The sequence below is a fragment of the Pipistrellus kuhlii genome, unplaced genomic scaffold, assembly GCF_014108245.1.
Source record: "Pipistrellus kuhlii isolate mPipKuh1 unplaced genomic scaffold, mPipKuh1.p scaffold_m20_p_2, whole genome shotgun sequence".
Classification (NCBI taxonomy): domain Eukaryota; kingdom Metazoa; phylum Chordata; class Mammalia; order Chiroptera; family Vespertilionidae; genus Pipistrellus; species Pipistrellus kuhlii.
Genome location: NW_023425515.1, coordinates 111150107 through 111165796, shown reverse-complemented (window position 1 = coordinate 111165796; position 15690 = coordinate 111150107). Strand labels below are relative to the sequence as shown.

The 15690-nt window shown below is 44.3% G+C and overlaps 1 protein-coding gene across 1 annotated transcript in view; it reads left to right on the top strand.

Annotated features, from left to right (window-relative positions):
- The window catches only part of F13A1 (coagulation factor XIII A chain), a 174082-nt gene that overhangs the window by 130795 nt on the left and 27597 nt on the right, over positions 1-15690 (top strand). Inside the window, exons 10-11 of the mRNA XM_036446533.2 lie at positions 1488-1576; positions 7106-7259. Of these exons, the coding sequence (XP_036302426.1) occupies positions 1488-1576; positions 7106-7259 (243 nt within the window). The remainder of the gene's footprint in view (positions 1-1487; positions 1577-7105; positions 7260-15690) is intronic.

Sequence of the window (15690 nt, the reverse complement as noted above, 5' to 3'; positions counted from 1 at the left end):
AACTGTTTGACTGCTGATATTCATGTTGCTTTTGTGACTGCACTTGCTGTGTGGGAAACACTCTCAGGGGAAACCCATAGCAGAAGGGTGTTCCCTGTGCTTACAGACAGTACTAGCCACCTGCCAGTCAGGTTTTATTTCAATTCAATGGTTGCCTTTCCCTGAATGACTTCATAGCTTTTAGAAAAAGCATAAAACTTAACATACATGATTCTTCTACTGCTGCTTTGATAAGCAGTTTTGAAGACAGGAGAAAAACATCTGTGTCAGCACTTTAGGCTGTAAAACATACCTTCACCCTCCTTGGTATACAGTGGTAAGAAACAAGGCAGGAGAGAAAATAAAGAATTAAAAACACTAGTGTTTTCCCAGAACCAGTTTATTTTTATATTGTATGATTTCTTTCAAAACTTGAGACTTTGGATATTTGTTGTCTAACTTGCAAATTATGCTAAGCACTGAGTGACAGTATGACCCCCTAGATTTTTATAAACTCAAATCATAAGCCTCCATTAATTTTTAATGTGGTGATAAAAGGTAGTGGCCTGGGTACATTATATTTATTTCCTTAGTTGTTGATATGATATACTGGTGTGTGTGTGCGCGTGTGTATACACGTACACATAAACATTCATCATGCAATTACAAGAGAGTCTTAATGGGTTCTAAAGGAGAAAGTTCAATGATTCCGGGTGTTTTGGATTATACAGGGTGGGGTAAAGGAGGTTTATAGCTGTTGGGATGGAAAATAATACAATAATTAATAAATAATATTAATGCCAGAACACCACCATGTTTTGCACACTCACAACTGTAAATCTACTTTTGCCCACACTATATCTTGATGAGACTTCAGAATGACTAATAGAAAATCTCTTATTAGCTAGAGATCACTGGTTAAAATTTAAAAACTTTGTAAATTTAAATGTAGGCCTGCCTATTGACTTCCTCGGTGGAGTGGCACATTGATCAATGTGTGGCTAGTGTCTGAATTCTCCAGTCAAACTTAACCTTGTTTTTTTTGTCTTTTTCTTTTTTCTTGTCTTTTCTTTTTATTGAATTTATTGTGGGTGACAATGGTTAACAAAATTATACAGACCTCAGGTGCACAAATGTCCAAAACACAAATCAACAACACAGTACTGAGGACATCATCATTCCCAACATTGCAGACACCCACTGTGGAAGCATAAATGTTATGGGAGCCAACAGCATGGCACCTACTCTCGAATGTGTGTTGGTAGGTGGAAGAATAGACATGGGAATGGTGATGCCCTGCATTTTTTTTATGACTTCCAGTTTTGGATTGAGGAGGCATTTCCAATGAAACCATCCTGATTGCACACACTGGTCACCTGCTCTCTGGCACGGGGAGCATCTAGGCTAAATCAATGCCACACTTGCCTCTGCAGAGCCACCTCAGTGTCACACCTGTTCTGTGTCTGGACAGATGTGAAGACTCACACTCTCTCCTCTGTGTGATGCAGGGATGTACCGGTGTGGCCCAGCCTCTGTTCAAGCCATTAAGCATGGCCACGTTTGCTTCCAGTTTGATGCACCCTTCGTTTTTGCAGAGGTAAGTGGGAAGCCAGGGAACGTGCTGCTTTCCCCCTCCACCTCTTAACACCTCAAACAATAGAGCACTGGTATAGTTCCAGTCAGGCTCTTCATTGTACATGCAGTTCTTAGCTAACATTTTCTTTCCTAGATGTTTTGAGATTTTTCCCCTTCTCAAAAGAAATTGCTTTTCTAATCATCATACTCTAGGACTAGAATGAATAACTATTATTAATATGTGAGGCTTATGTCCTTAAGAAACTTGACTCTTTATGGAAGATGGAGTACATAAACACATCAAAGTTAAATAATAAAAGCACAAGAAATGCTATGGAACTTGCCGATGGGTTGTGTAGGTGATAACTGGTCTGCATTTATATATACAGATTCATTAACTGAGAAATATGGGATGAGGACTGAAGTAGGACACCAGAGACCATGTCTAGGATGGGAGAGTGACATAGGGACAGACAGGAAGGACACCTTCGTGATAGCCACCAGAGGAGACATTGGTGGCAGGAGCCCTGGGAGGGGTGTCTGGATGCTCCCTCAGGGGTCAGTGTTGGAGCTGTCTTGAGAGGTGATCAGCAGTTACTCAGGAAAAGAGGCCACGAAAGAAGCCAGAGGAAGGGAAGCATTTCAGACAGAGAGGACGGCCAGTGGCATCCCAATGGTGTGTATCTATGCAACCTCACAAAAAGCGATGCGTCAGCAGGTGTCAGAGATGACAGCTGAAGGAACGTGATGTGAGGAATTTAGGTCCTGAGAAGAGGGCTCTTCATCTTATAAATGAGAGTCTCCTTGGAGAGAACCAGGCAAAAGGCAATCGAGGGCGAAGAAGGAGGCAAGCCTGGAAAATGTTTAGGGAGTACAATAAACGTAAACTTTTGGACAGTGCCATCAGAAATGGGAATCGCACAAAATGAGCAGGGTATCTTCCACCACACCTCCCTTCGCAGTCGCTAGAAGCCGTGGAAAACAGGCGTTGCTGTGTTTGGATTTTATTTCCTCCGTTTTACTTTGGGATTTGAAGATTTATCCAAACTCCCAGCTGCCATCTGAGGGTTTATGCTGCTACAAGAACCTCTTAATAGGAAATCACTCTAAGATTCACAAAGCCTTGTTTCATATTTTCATTGTGCTTCTCTGCTGCAAAGAAGGAGAGAGGAAGGAGCCTCCCTCTAAGAGCAAATTGCCTAATAGCTGTTAATGCAAATGCTCTTGCTATTATTAAATATAGATCGGGCATTATGGATGGCATCGGGGTGTGCAGATTATAATTACTCCTCTCACCGCTGCAGACTCGTCTGACAGAGTGTACGTTTGTTGCTCTGGCACAGGCTGAGCTCCAGGGCTGAGTCATTTATAAGAGCTGTTTGAGCTGTTAACTAGGGTCTGAAGAATCTTTTCTCCAGGGAACCTAAAGTCAGATCCCATGGGGGCGCCTCCATGACTCAGGCTTTGGGCCTTGTCCTCTCTTCCCACTTCCACCTCCTGACTGGGGGAGCTGGCCTCTCCCCACAGGCAGGCCGGCACCCACTGGAGTCTGCCCCTCCTTATCCTCTGGATGCTGACATCCCTGGTCACTCCACACTCACTTCCGGGCTTTTTTGCTCTTCTCCTTTAGTGAAAGCAGAAGGCCAAATAAGAGGGGGCATGAGGGAAAGCATCTTACCTCTGTTCCTTTTCCTCTCCTTCTCCATTTTAGAAATTTATCCTTAGCATTTACAGATTTTTTTCAGGGCTTAAAACTTACTTCTCTCCCCTGCTGCCTTCACCTCAGTGCTGGGGTGAGTTTCTCAGTTCTGAAGGGCCCTCTGCTTTTTCTCTCCCCAAATAGTGGTGTCCTCGGGCCTCCAAAGAGGTAGGGGCGAAGGGAGCAGGACAGTCCTGGGAGTCTGAAGTCGTCTTCTGAATTCCACCGTCACTAAGCTCTCAGGAGCAGTGGCTCCTCTGCTAGCTAAGCTTCCTCTGCTTGGATATGTTACCTCCTTCACATCATCCCACTTATACCCACACACGTGCCTGCACACACATGCATGCACACGTGCACATACATGCGCACACATACACACTTGCCTCCCCTCCCTGGCACTGGGCTGGGTTTGCAGCAGTCATGACGAATCCCTCAGGGCCACAGTAACCAGCTCCTTCCCCAGCGCTAGGCCATCAGACCTCTGTGACAGGCTGTGCAGCTGCCTCTCAGCAGATTCTTTGTTCTCAATCCACAGTTGTTTATTTTGCTACCACTTGTTAGATGCAGCCCATTTTCTGGTATCTTCTCTTCTGATCCAAAATAATTCTTCCATTCATTCAAATAATGTAAACCTTGGAAATTATCTTGGCTTCTCTTTTTAACCTCCCTCAGGCATCTTGCCAGAAATACCTTTAAAAACTGTCATTCATCAACCCTGTCTATGATCCTCATCGTTACCCTCTTAAGCTCTGTACAGTTCTTAGCCCTGGGGAGTGGCCTGCTAATTTATCTCTTTTCACCTCTCTTACCCCCTTTCTTATCTATTCTCCACAAATCAGCCAGAATTATCTTTTAAAATGTAAATAAAAACCTGTCACCACCCTACCTCCAACCATTTAACAGATTCCCATCACCCTTAAAATAAAATTGGACATCAATCTTTACAAGGTTTGGTGTGATCGGGCCTCTGGCTTCCCCTTCACTCTCACCCTTTGCTCATTTCCCTTCAGCCACACTGACCTTCTCACTGTCCTGGAAACATCCAAACATGCTCTTGTTTCAGTCTGGACACACACCATTCCTTTTGGTGTGAAAGCTCTTCCCCTTCTGTATTTAGGGGAATGCTCTGTTCTCTCACTGTATCCTGGTCTCTGTTCCAGTCACCTCCTCAAAGAGGCCCTCACTCACCCCACCCCACCTAAAATATTATACTCTGCTCTGTGCTTTGTTGTCTTTATCCTTCTATCCAGCCTTAGTGTTGATTATTTCTCTCCCTGGCTTCTCATTGCTGAAAGTAAGTTCTGGACATAGTCATGAATAAATACTTGTTGAATGAATGAAGGAGCCAAGCAGGCAAGCAAACAAAATCTGACACTGAGTACTCTGCTAAGAACAGTATCTCACAGAGATCAGGGCCAAATGGCACCCCCAACCGCTAGCAGGAGATGAGGTACACAGGACCTGGCGCATGGCCAGCTGCAGGCTGCAAGAATGGTGAGCACAGGTAGCTTTACAGCAGGTGGGCCAGGAAAGACGGTGGACCAGGCAGGTACCCACTGCCTCCATGTGTCCTCAGAAGACCAGCACTTTCCCTACATAGCTATGTGCCATGCCGTTATCTCCATTTGGGAACCAATGAACTAAGAAAACTGTCCTGAATTCTGAAGAAAGTCTCCATCCTTCGTGGTGGGGAGTGTGGCCTCTGGTAGCTGGACATGTGTTTCCACTCTATGGGCATGAGCAGGAGTCTGCAGAGAGGCCCCTGCTGCCTTCCGCCCCAACCCACCTTTGCTGAGTCCCCGGGGGCCTGAACCTCACTCAGGCTGTGCAGGAAGTGCCTGTGCGTGTGCCTGATCCTGAGGCAGCTCTGAGATGTGTTGAAAATGGTGCCAGATTCCACAGTGGGATGCCAGGCTCTGCATGACCACAGTTTCTTCAAATGTGGAGGAAGGAGTAGGTGACCACTAAGACTCCTTCCATTCTAAAAAATTGGTCTTAAACTGAGGGTTTTCAGAAGTAATACTGATCTACCTACTAGCCCTGTGGAGACAGCGATCTTAAACCCAGAGATTCAGTAATTTGCTCAACGTTACACAGCCTGGGTCCTATATTTCTTCCAGCATCCCCTGTTCTTACTATTCCACTGTAGAAATAGACAGTGAAGACATAGATGGTGAAGACAAAATCTTTAAATATTTTGCTTATCTTGGCTTGGTCATCACTTCAAATGGAGACTGAAGCCAAGAAATCAAGAGAAGGCTAAGACTCAAAGGACAGCAATGAAAGCATTGGGAAGATCATCAAGAACACAGATGTGTCCTTAGACACCAAGGCTAAGACCACCCACACCCTCTTATTCCCAATTACTATGTACAGAGTAAGGCTGGTAGGAAAAAATAATTGTTTATTTAAAATATGATGTTGGAGGATACCCTGGACCACAGAAAATGAACAAATGGGTTCTAGAGCAAAAATGACAAAATCAAAGCTGTCTTACTTCAGGCACATCATGAGAAGGGCAGTTTCTTTTAAAAAGACCATAACTGCCCTAACCAGTTTGGCTCACTGGATAGAGTGTTGGCCTGTGAACTCAAGGGTCCCAGGTTCAATTCTGGTCAAGGGCATGTACCTTGGTTGTGGGCACATCCTGAGTGTCTGTGTGTGTGTGGGGGGGGGGGGGGGGGGGGGTGGGGGGGGGGGGGGGGGGGAGTGTGTGCAGGAGGCAGCTGACTGCTGTTTCTCTCTCATCGGTGTTTCTAACTCTCTATCCCTCTTCCTTCCTCTCTGTAAAAAAAATCAATAAAATATATATTTTTTAAAAACCAATAATGCTGAGTAAAGTAGAAGGCAGTAGAAAAAGAGGGAAAACAAATATGAGATGGGCTGGCTACATAAAAGAGACTGTAGGCATGAGTCTACAGGAGTTGAGAAGGACTGTTGAGGACAGGACATTGTGAACATCACTCACTCACAGAGTCACCAGGAGTCAGAAGTGGCCCAGTGACACGTGACACACACCTGAAGTAGATATCCCAAGGTTGGCTTAGCCGTTTAACAGCATTGTGAAGCCCTTAAATGCTTCTTATCATTTTACTCTACCATCTTTGTATTGTTGGCAATGTTGCTTTTCACTGTCTCAGGATGATTAAAGCAGCTCCAAGTGTCACTTCACTTCACATGAAAACATTCAAAAGCAGAAAGAGTAGGGCGAACTCTCCAAGTACTGCTCTCCTTTTATAAAAAGTCATTCCCAGAAGCCACCCAACTGAGATTCTCATTTTCCTAGAAGTAGGTCACACTGTTACTGCTAGCTTAAAAGAAGTCTGGGAAAGCAAGTAATGGACATGGTACTTTCAGCTCTCTCTTAAGAGGATTTACCAGCAAGAAAAAGGGGAAGAGCTTTTGCCAAGTGGTTCAGTTGGTTGGAGCATTGTCTTCTACATCAAAATGTTTCAGGTTCCATTGTGAGTCAGGGCACATACCTAGGTTGTGGGTTTGATTCCTGGTCTGGGCGTGTATGGGAGTCAATCTCTCTTTCTCTTTCTCTCTCTCTCTCTCATCAATCAATATATCCTCAGAGTATAAAAGAAAAGAAAAAGAGGGAGAAAGAAGTGATTGATGTTTAGACAACTGCGAGTCCCACTTCTAAATATTCTTAATTAAAAATACCTGATTATTAATCTAGACTAGATTCCCATATAGAATAGTTTTTAAGTGAGTTTAGCCCTATGAATCCAGTGTTCTTGAAACATACCAACTCTAGGGGTATTAGATGACTATACCATTGAGAGGTAGAGATTTTGGTAACAAAGACACTTTATGACAGCTAATGCTCTCTTTTCCTGTTTTTAGGTCAACAGTGATCTTGTTTACATTACAGCTAAAAAAGATGGCACTCATGTGGTGGAAGCTGTTGATACCACCCACATTGGGAAATTAATTGTGACCAAACAAATTGGAGGAGATGGCATGAAGGATATTACTGAAAACTACAAATTCCAAGAAGGTAATCCTATATAATAAAGAGGCAATATACAAATTGACCCTCACACCTTTGCACAAGATGGCCACCCCCATATGGTCAAAGATGGCTGTCCCCATGTGGTCCAAGATGGCTTGCAGGGAAAGGCAGTTGGGGGAAACCAGGCTTGCAGTGTAGGGCAGTTGGGGACAACCAGGCCAGCAGGGGAAGGCAGTTGGAGGTAACCGGGCTAGCAGGGAAGGGCAGTTGGGGGTTACCAGGTAAACAGGTGAGAGCAGTTGGGGATGATCGGGTCAGCAGGGGAGCAGTTAGCCATCAATCAGGCTGGCAGGAGAGTGGTTAGGGGCAATCAGGCAGGAAGGCAGGCGAGCAGTTAGGAGCCAGCAGTCTCAGATTGTGAGAGGGATATCTGACTGACAATTTAGGCCCAATCCCACAGGCAGTCGGACATCCGCCAAGTGGTCCCAGGTTGGAGAGGGTGCAGGCTGGGCTGAGGGACACCCCCCAGTGCACAAATTTTGTGCACCAGGCCTCTCATTTACTATAATTGAATGAAAATTTATTTGCCCAAGTCCATTTTGTACTTATTAAGGTCACTATGAGATATGTTCCAGAGAATGCACTGACATTTATAACATATGGTAGTCAGAGCAAAAGCATAAATTCTCAGAAGTGAAAGACACATCACATCCACAATTTTTCATTGTAGCTTCATTAGTATGTTTGCTTTGATTAGAATTCACATGGCTTGTGAAATGATTTAATTTTGTCATATTTACTTTAACAGCATATAGAATATATGAAAGGACAAAAATAATTTTAAATAATTCTATTTTAAAACATTATAATTTTAGTTCAATAACAGAAATTTGAATAACTATTCACATCTGTTTAGTACTTTATACACTTTTCGTACATACATTATTCCATTGAATGATCATGAAATCCCTTGAGGTAAATAATACAATATTAAGAGAACAATGCAATCTTACTAGTCAGGCAATTAAGCTGAAGACCTGTTTAAATCCTATCTAATAAAAGAGTAATATACAAATTGACCATACCTTTGCTACATCCACAAGCCATGCCCACCAGCCAATCAGGAGCAAGTATACAAATTAACCCAATCAAGATGGCTACAGCCACAAAGTGAGCAGGAGGCTTGGGTCTCCCTGGCAATAGAGGAAGCCAAGCTTCCCGCACACCCTGGCTGGCCCTGGACTCCATGCAAGGCTACAAAGTTTCAATTATAGAAGGTAAATAAATCCCAACAAAAATGACTGCAGCTACAGAGTGAGCAGGAGGCTTGGGTTTCCCCAGCAATGGAGGAAGCCAAGCTTTCTGCCCACCCTGACATGCCCTGGTCTCTGTTCAAGGCTTCAAAGTTTCAAGTACAGAAGATAAATAAGTCCCAGAAACCAGGGCCTCCACTTGGGTCACTGGGGGGCATGGCCAACCTAAACACCACCACAGGCTCCTTGCCCAGGCTGCCCCACACCTTAAAGAAACCCCCACTCTGATCCAGGACATCCTTCAGTGCAAACCAGCCAGCCCCCACCCATAAACCAGGCCTCTATCCTATCTAATAAAAGAGTAATATGCAAATTAACCATCACTGCAATACACAAGATGGCTGCCCCCTTGTCAACATAAAATGGCCACCACAAGATGGCCAGCAGGAAAGGGCAGTTGGGAGGGACCAGGCCTGCAAGGGAGGGCAGTTGGGGGCAATCAAACCCGCAGGGGAGGGCAGATAGGGGTTACCAGGCTGACAGAGAAGGGAAATTGGGGGTGAATGGGCCTGCAGGGAAGGGCAGTTGTTGGGGAGGGACCCAGGCCTGCAGGAGAGAGCAGTGGGGGGGACCAGGCCTGCAGAGGAAGGCATTTAGGGGTGATCAGGCCTGCAGGGGAGGGCAGTTGGAGGCAGTCAGGCTGATAGAGGAGCAGTTAGGTATCAATCAGGCTGGCCGGAGAGTGGTTAGGGACTGATCAGACTAGTAGGCAGAATGGTTAGGGGCAATCAGAAAGGCAGGCAGGCAAGCAGTTGGGAGCCAGCAGTCCTGGATTGTGAGAGGGATGTCCAACTGCCCTTTTAGGCCCAATCCTACTGGGATCAGGCCTAAAAGGACTTTCGGGCCTAAACAGGCTGTTGGGATCTCAGATACAAGAGGGTGCAGGCTGGGCTGAGGGACATCCACCCCCATGCACAAATTTCATGCACCGGGCCTCTAGTTATAAAATAATGGCAATGTGGTTTTGTTCACTTTTATTATGCAAAATATTTCATATGTAGCTGTTGAGTTGGTATTGGATGGACTGCCTATTCTGTGCCTGGAATAATGATTGGTGCTTGGATCATTTTAGTGAGCAGCACCCAATTTCTGTTCCTGGCCAAGTGACAGGATCATTATGCAGAGGGGGCTTTGATAAGAAGAAGATGAACACTCAGTCCAACCAGGAGATTCAGAAAAGACAAAACAGGGTGAGAGAAATCACAGACCATAGTTAAAGTGGGCCCACCAAATCATGAAGGTTTAAAGCACCTGGTGTGCTTTGGGTCCTGCAGGCTGAAGACAAAAGTTCCCAAGGTCAGCAGTGGACAGGAAGTGAAGGAACTTGTCTATCTCAATAGGAAATGAGGAGTATATTTCATAGATGATTCATCATTAGAGTTCTTAGGGGTGGCATTTATTTTAATGAAGAGATAAAAATGATGATAATTAGCATATACCTAGATATCCATCAGTATTCCTGAAGTACTATGGAGTGCTGAATTTCTCTTAAATATTTTAGACAGTCTCTGCACTCTTATTTACAAAAGCAGTTTGCACTATAAAGAGGAAGTTTGCTGAACTGAGAATTCTTGTGCATAGTATTAGAAATTCAAAAATTTTGTCATCTAAACTAGTGAATTTTTGCTGTATTTCTAAAATGATTCATTCTTTTGTTCTGTTACATATCCTCCATTGCACAACATAGACCAAAAGATTTTTTTTTTCTTTCTTTTTTTCCCCTAAAATGAGGTGAGGAAATAATAAATTCAAAGACATAGCAATAGAAACAATTTTAAAAAAAATGTTTTTGTGCTTAAAAAAATAAGCATGATAAAACAAAAAATGTCCTCTTATTATGGAGTTATATGTGAAAAGGTTTATAAAGAAAATATAAAAGTCCATTAAAAAGATAAAAGAAACTAGCTGTAATATTCATTAATTCATTCATTCATTCAACAACTGCTAGTAACCATCCCCATATTTTCAACACCCGGTACAAATAGAGACATGCATAGCCTTGCCTTCCCATTTAGCTGGAGAGAGCAACAGGAAGCAAACCCTCACCAAGCTGTGGGATGTGTGCAGAGCAGAGAAGGGAATCGCAAGCCAGGGATTCTGGAGGGTGTTAGTGAGGCTACTGAGATGGAAAGATGAAAATTGGCTAGGTGAAGCATGGGGAAGGAGTTCTTCAGGAAGAGGCAGCTGGCCAAGGATTAGGGATAAACTCTCCTAATGTGGAAGAAATCCTGATCAGACAAGAAAACAAGCAATGAGCCTGCATGGAGCTGTCCAGGCCATCAGCTGTCTTGTCTAACCTCACAGCAGAATGCCATTAGCTGTCAGCAGTGGAGGTGGCAGTGAAGTCCAAATCAAGGTCAGATGTCAAGAAAGGAAGGACCCAAAGGCAGTCTACAAAAAAGGAGTCAGGTCTTGGCCAAGAGTGGACAACAGATTAAAACAAATAAAGTGTGTCAACTCCGAATGAGGAAGACATTTGCAATCTGGGCCAAGAGTTTGACAAGAAGGTAAGGCTCAGACAGGTGGATCATGTGGAGGTCTGGTCTAAACAGAAGTGCCCCTAAATTCCCATAGGATTCCCTTCTCTGTGCTCTGCACACATCCCACAGCTTGGTGAGGATTTGCTTCCTGCTGCTGATGGGTAAGAAACACCCATCAGCTTCTGGATTAGAGTTTAATCCTAAGTAGATGGATAATTGGCTTCTTAATCAAAGATGATGTATGCATTTCAAATTCCAGCTTTGGGAATGACGAAGTGGAGAACTGTTTAGAGGAGGATGCTGAGACTGCTCTCAAATATAGTGGGAAAGAGTGGGTGATTATCACTGTCTGTCATGGGCATCTAGGAAAGATCAGCCAGCATACATGGCTATGTATTTGCCACGCTGGTTCTCATTATTGAATCTTTCATACAATTTCTCTATCCACAGATTCTGAGTGAGGCCACTAAAGTTTGGAGATGAGTAAAAACCTAAAAGAGGAACTATTACCATATTTAAGAATTTGCTATTTTAATTAACTAAATTGTGGATAGATCATTTTTCACTTGGACAAACTAAAGCTTAACATTAATTTTATATCTTTTATACTATAAAACTTTGAAAACCAGAATCCTTAAAACTTCTTCTGGGCAATATATCTTCTTCATGATGGTATCTGGAACTCATTTCCTCATCGCCCCATCAGTGATTCCCTGTCACTTGTATTTTTCTCTCTCCTTTTCTGTTAGCTCTTTTCCATTATCATTTCAGTGTTTAAAGAGTTTACAAAGTCTTTTCCAACAATATATCCCCCACCAAACATGCCCGCACTTTCTTCCTCCTCACCTCCATGGCCAGGTGTCCTGGGAGAGCTGCCTGCACCTGGCAGCCTGCCATGTTCCTTTCCCTTATATTCCTTACCTACCATGCCCTACATTTTGCTACCAACATATCCTTGAACATCTTCTCAGGGTCACTAAAACCCAACCTGACTGCCATGTGGAAGAAACATTTGCAGACCTCAGCTTGCCTGACCTTCCTACACCTTTTCATGCTATTACTTCCAAGTCTGAAATTTGGTTTTCTTTGTTTCTATGATGCAGTGTCTCCTGGTTCCATCCCAACCTGCTTGGTTCTTTGCTCTGTCTCCTGTCCCCCTAACCCAACCTCTGCTTTCCTTACTATCTCCAAAAGTGACTTCATTCTAGGCTTACATCCTTGCTCCTGCCTGGGTTTTTGCTCGTTTCCTTGTATTCTTTCTACAGCTGGTGTTACTTCCACATATACACTGCTCATTCCCAAATCGCTGACCCCAATTTAGACTTCACTTTTCAGCTCCACATTTACCTAAAGTTCCACAGAAACTTGAAATGGAAGCTTCCCAAATGTCACCTCTTCCACTCCCTTCCCCTCCCTAGATCTTCCCCAGTGAAGGAACCACACTCCACCAGGTGCAATAAACCTGAGTGACCCTCTGAAACATCTTCCCTTCCCCGCCCCTCCTGATCTCCATGGCCACTCTGAGAATCAGGTGGTCTCATGTGTGGAGAACTCTTAGCATTGTGCCTGCTACCTAGAAAGTGTTCCATAAAAGTAAGCTTCTGCTACCACTAGTAATTGTATTATCCCTACTATACACTACTATTAGCTTGGGCTATGATGGCTTTTCTCCTGGATACCTACTACAGCTTCCAATTCCCTTTCCTCTTATCCTCTTTCCCTCATTCTAAACCCTGCATTGCTGCCAAAGTGGCATATTTAAAATGTAAACCTGAGCCTGGTTGCCGCACTACTTAAAACCTCTCCCTCTCTTTTGTCATCTCCAGGGTGTTTCAATCAGAGCATGGCCACACCCATGCCATCTTCCTTTTTGTCCCCTCACTGCCCCTGCTAACCACATAGGCAGTTATCATAAGTAGCAGCCAGGTGAGCTGCACAGTTCCTCTAATAAACCAAGCTGCCATTTGCCTCCAGGCCTTTGTTCTCCCTGTGGAGGGGGAAATGCTGAGAAGCCTTCCCTGCCTCCCTGGTTGAATGGTGACCCCTCTTCACTGCCAGACTCCTACAGGAAAGGCTGTGCATCTCACCTGAGCACAACACCTGACATTAGAGCATATAATATCAAATGAGTGGTAACTCAGGTGGCACTTTCACAGGTGAGCCTAATTGAACATCAAATGTCCTACACTGGACTGTTTGGTATCTACATTAATAAAAGAGAAAGGTGCAAATTGACCATACCTTCACGACACCCACCAGCCAATTAGGAATGATTGCAAATTAACCCAACAAAGTATGCAAATTAACCCAACAAAGATGGGTTAATTTGCATATGCAGGCGCTGAGTGGTTGGGGGCAGAGCAGATGCCTGAGTCATCATCATGGCAATGATGCAGGCATTCAACACCACCCCAGCCACTCTGGGCCTCTGGGCAGCATGGAAGGTGAAAAGACTGCCCCAGGCTGGAGCAAAGATGGTGCCAGCAGCTAAGGGAAGAAAGGCCCATTCTTGCACAAATCTTCATGCATCGGGCCTCTAGTCTATATACACTGACCAGATCATTATGATCTCTGAATGCATAATTATCTGACTACTCAGTGCATATTCTATATAATAAAAGGCTAATATGCAAATTGTCCCCTCAACCAGGAGTTCAACCAACAGGCAGGCCGGCCAACTTCCCATGTCCCTTCCCCCTGGCCAGACTGGCCATACCCCACCCAAGCACAAATTCACCAGGCCTCTAATAACTGGCCACTCAGTGTACATAAAAGGTTAATATGCAACGTGTCCCCTTGGGAGTTTGATCAGAAGACCAGGAGTTCAATTGCTCACTATGATGTGTGTTGACCACCAGGAGGTGGTGAGGAATGAAGGAAGGCCCCAGCCAGCAGCCAAAAGGCCCTGATTAGCCCTGATCACTGGCCTGGCCTAGGGACCCTACCCATGCACGAATTTCATGCACTGGGCCTCTAGTCCATTATAAAGATGAAATTTTGGTCTGGATAAAAGCAGAGGGCTTCTCCAAACCTCAGTCTTTTGGAGTCTCTATGCCAGGCTAGGTCCTAGGTCTGGAGGACAAGGAGCTTGTGTTGTAACAGAGGAATAACATCACATAGTGACAAGTACAGGCAAAAGGCAATAAAGCCAGGTGATATGTTAGAGTTGAGAGGACTAGGTACATTTACACAGGAGGAAGGAAGGGAGGGCACTCTGAGAAGGTGACATTTGAGCTAAGATCCAAACAAATGGGAAGAAGGCACTAATTGCATCCCAGTTAACAGACCTTCCTCCTGGAGTTGATGGAGGAGTCTCAGACAATGGAATCTGGCTGTATGCCATTCTCTCCCAGCACTGAATCTGTGGCCTGAATCATATCAGACATCAGAACATTAAGCACAACTGCAGAGTGACTGGGGTTCTGCCTGTGCCAGAGGCCCACAGCTCCTGCCTCCTATCAGGGCCTGTGCTTCCTGTAACAGCCCAGCCTGCTCTGCCTGGCACCCCTGCTCACAGGGGCAGGCTCGTCCCTAGCAGAAGCTAGAGGTCCCTCCATCTATGACATGATACGGAATAAAGTCTCTTATTCTCACAAGTCTCCACTGCCCCCTCCCCTCATCCCAGCCAGCTCAGCTTCTCCCCTCCAAGTAGGCACCTCTCTGACCATGTTCCTGCTACTGCTGCTCGCCCCCTGCATTTCGCCTAAATGCATATTTGGTATCCATCCAAAGCGATAGCCATGAGTGCTCGCTTTCTCGCAGAGCTATCTGCCAGATGCATTCTGCTAAAGTATTTCACTGCACTTTCCTTGTCACAGTCCTCCTTCCCTTTATTACTATCTCCTCCTATTGATCTGCAAACATGTACTCTAGCCAATGCTTGTCTTAGACAAATTGTTTCTGGCATCTCCTGGCAATCTTGACAATCAGAGCAATTGTTAATACACATGCACACACACATACACATTTTTGATTGTTTGCAACACCTGCTGGCATTTTCTTTGTCTTTGCAAAGTACTAGCAGCTGCCAATCAATCCTTATACATATAATACCTCTAATCCACCTAACAACCCTTTGATGTTGGCTTCCCTGTTTTACAAACCAGGAAACTGGTGGTAATAACAGTGCCCCTACCTTTTTACTCTAAGGATTAAATGAGATAGTGTATGGTATGTACTTACCACAACACCCATCACAAGGATAACCTTTTGACCTCTTCATCTCCATTGCTTTTTATTATAAACTAAGTAAAGTGAAAGATAATATCTTAAAATTAACATAAATAAGAGCCAGCATTTTTATTTTGAAGTTATTGTGTGTTACTGTTTTTCTTGCTGGCCAATCCCATGACTACTTTTTAGAAGCCAAAAAATATTTGCCTCTCTTTTTGCCACATGCACTGAAATATATCCAAAGGAATTAGGATGGTAAAGACAATAGCAAATATCTGTCCACACCTCCTCAATCCCTGTCACCCAAAGCCAAGCGTTTGGTTCTGTACTGTACTTGGTAAGGAATGTTAGCCCAGTTTGGACTTGGGAGCAACAGGCTCTCAGGCCTAACTTGTACCTGTACTTCTCACTTTCGCACATGTACAAAGCAAGTTTTCAGTCTCCTCCTCTCCATACCTTCATCCCCATCACCACCACTACATAAGACATATTTCTAAAAACTGCACATGT